Below are 1657 nucleotides of genomic sequence, written 5' to 3' on the forward strand. Positions count from 1 at the left end.
TCTCTCTCCAAATTGCATACCTCATTTATTATACAAAATGGAGAGGATCTTTACCCGTATCTAGCTAGTCAATCTTGGATAGCGGCACGGAGTAGCCAATCTCAAAAGTGGGATATCATGGTCATCGAGATTGGTTATTTTTTTAGACAAATTATATTAATAATTTGGTTAAATATGTTTTTGATCCCTATAAACATTCATAAATCAGAACATAAGTCTCAATTAAAACCTTAAAATTTGCACAGGTCTTGATCAAAACATTACATTCCAATCACCAACAAAAAGTAATCTGAAACTTCAAATTAATAAATATATTCTCAGTTGGTATCATCCATTGTAATCATTGAAACTATATCAAGTAATCAACCAAACAAGATTACAAAGTATAGTTAAGGCAAAATCAATATCGATAAATAAAATTGAAATATGAAAAATTTACATAATAAATAACAGAAAAATAATTCAACAAGAAAAATGATCCCATAAAATGATTGCTTGAAGTATTATCATTCAACATTGTTGATCATAATAAAGAATCATAGCCACTGACTCGGCTCATTTTCCTTTTCGGCTCCAAAACCACTCTCGACGAAGAACAAAGCTCCACTGCACGCCGCTTAGCTGTGACTACCATCGACTCCGAGACATCGGAGCCAATCAAATGCGGAAAGTTCAACTTAGCCTTCGAGCCGCGCATCTTAAAAGCAGCTCGGTCATAAGCCAAAGCAGCATCTTCAGCAGACTCATAAGTCCCAAGCCACACCCTCGCGCCGTTCTTATTCGGATCTCTAATCTCAGCTGCAAACTTTCCCCACGGCCTCCGCCTCACTCCTTTGTATCTCTGCCAACAAGGTGGCGCGTGTTCTTCACGCAACGCCGGAAGGGCGTGGGAGGCGTCACAATGAAGTGTTTTTGACGTCGAGTTTGAGTCACTACTGCCGCTGTTGGTTGGGGAGGATGGAGAGGTCTGGTTGATCGCCGGAGCGATGCCATGAGACGCGGTGGTGACGGCTGTGAGAGGGTTGAAGTCATGGTGGTCGTCGAGGAGGTAGCGTTGAATTGATTCGAGAAAAGCAAGGTCGGAGGATTCAAGAGTTGTAGTTTCGAGTTTCACCATTTGGTTGTGTTTTTGTTTCCAAACAACGTTGTAAGTGTTGTTCTTTTTTTACAAACAAGGCTGTAAGCAGTGGCGGATCTTGAATTTTTTTTCCGGGGGTGCCAAATATTTGAAGAATATATATTAAAGAGTTTCAGAAATTTTACATGATTTTAAACTGGTGTGGTGGTAATGTTGCCATGATTCATACGAGGGGTTGTTGGTTCGAATCCCACCAGGGCAGTTTTTTTTTTGAATAAAATAAGAAAAATTCGCTTAGACGCTTAGAAAGTATAAAAAGCAGTGTGCCAGGGATCGAACGCGCGACCTTTAACAGAGTGGGGGTACCGCTTAACCACTGCAACGACATTGAATTAGTGAAATATTATGCATAATATCAAATTTATATAAAAACTGGGGGGTGCAGTGGCACCTGGGGGTCTCTAAAGAGATCCGCCCCTGGCTGTAAGTTATTGTAATTTTGTTGTTACGTGAAAGTGTGAAGTGTGTGTTATGAAGTTGGAATGGAAATGTATTTATATTATATTATTATGTTGTTGA

The 1657-nt window shown here is 39.6% G+C and overlaps 1 protein-coding gene across 1 annotated transcript; it reads right to left on the reverse strand.

The window, feature by feature from the left end:
• Positions 1 to 290: 290 nt before the first annotated feature.
• LOC146896316 (ethylene-responsive transcription factor 13-like) lies at positions 291 to 1203 on the reverse strand. The gene has a single exon (XM_085732262.1). The coding sequence runs from the start codon at positions 1115 to 1117 to the stop codon at positions 524 to 526; it is 594 nt and encodes a 197-aa protein (XP_085588388.1). The 5' UTR covers positions 1118 to 1203; the 3' UTR covers positions 291 to 523.
• Between the last annotated feature and the right edge of the window lie 454 nt (positions 1204 to 1657).

Source organism: Medicago sativa, chromosome 8 (assembly GCF_051527215.1).
Source record: "Medicago sativa cultivar Bolivia chromosome 8, Bolivia_mono, whole genome shotgun sequence".
NCBI classification, from domain to species: Eukaryota; Viridiplantae; Streptophyta; class Magnoliopsida; order Fabales; family Fabaceae; genus Medicago; species Medicago sativa.

Bases quoted from the DNA above. Each gene is read 5' to 3' on its own strand.
- LOC146896316 (XM_085732262.1), bottom strand. From the start codon at position 1,117: ATGGTGAAACTCGAAACTACAACTCTTGAATCCTCCGACCTTGCTTTT.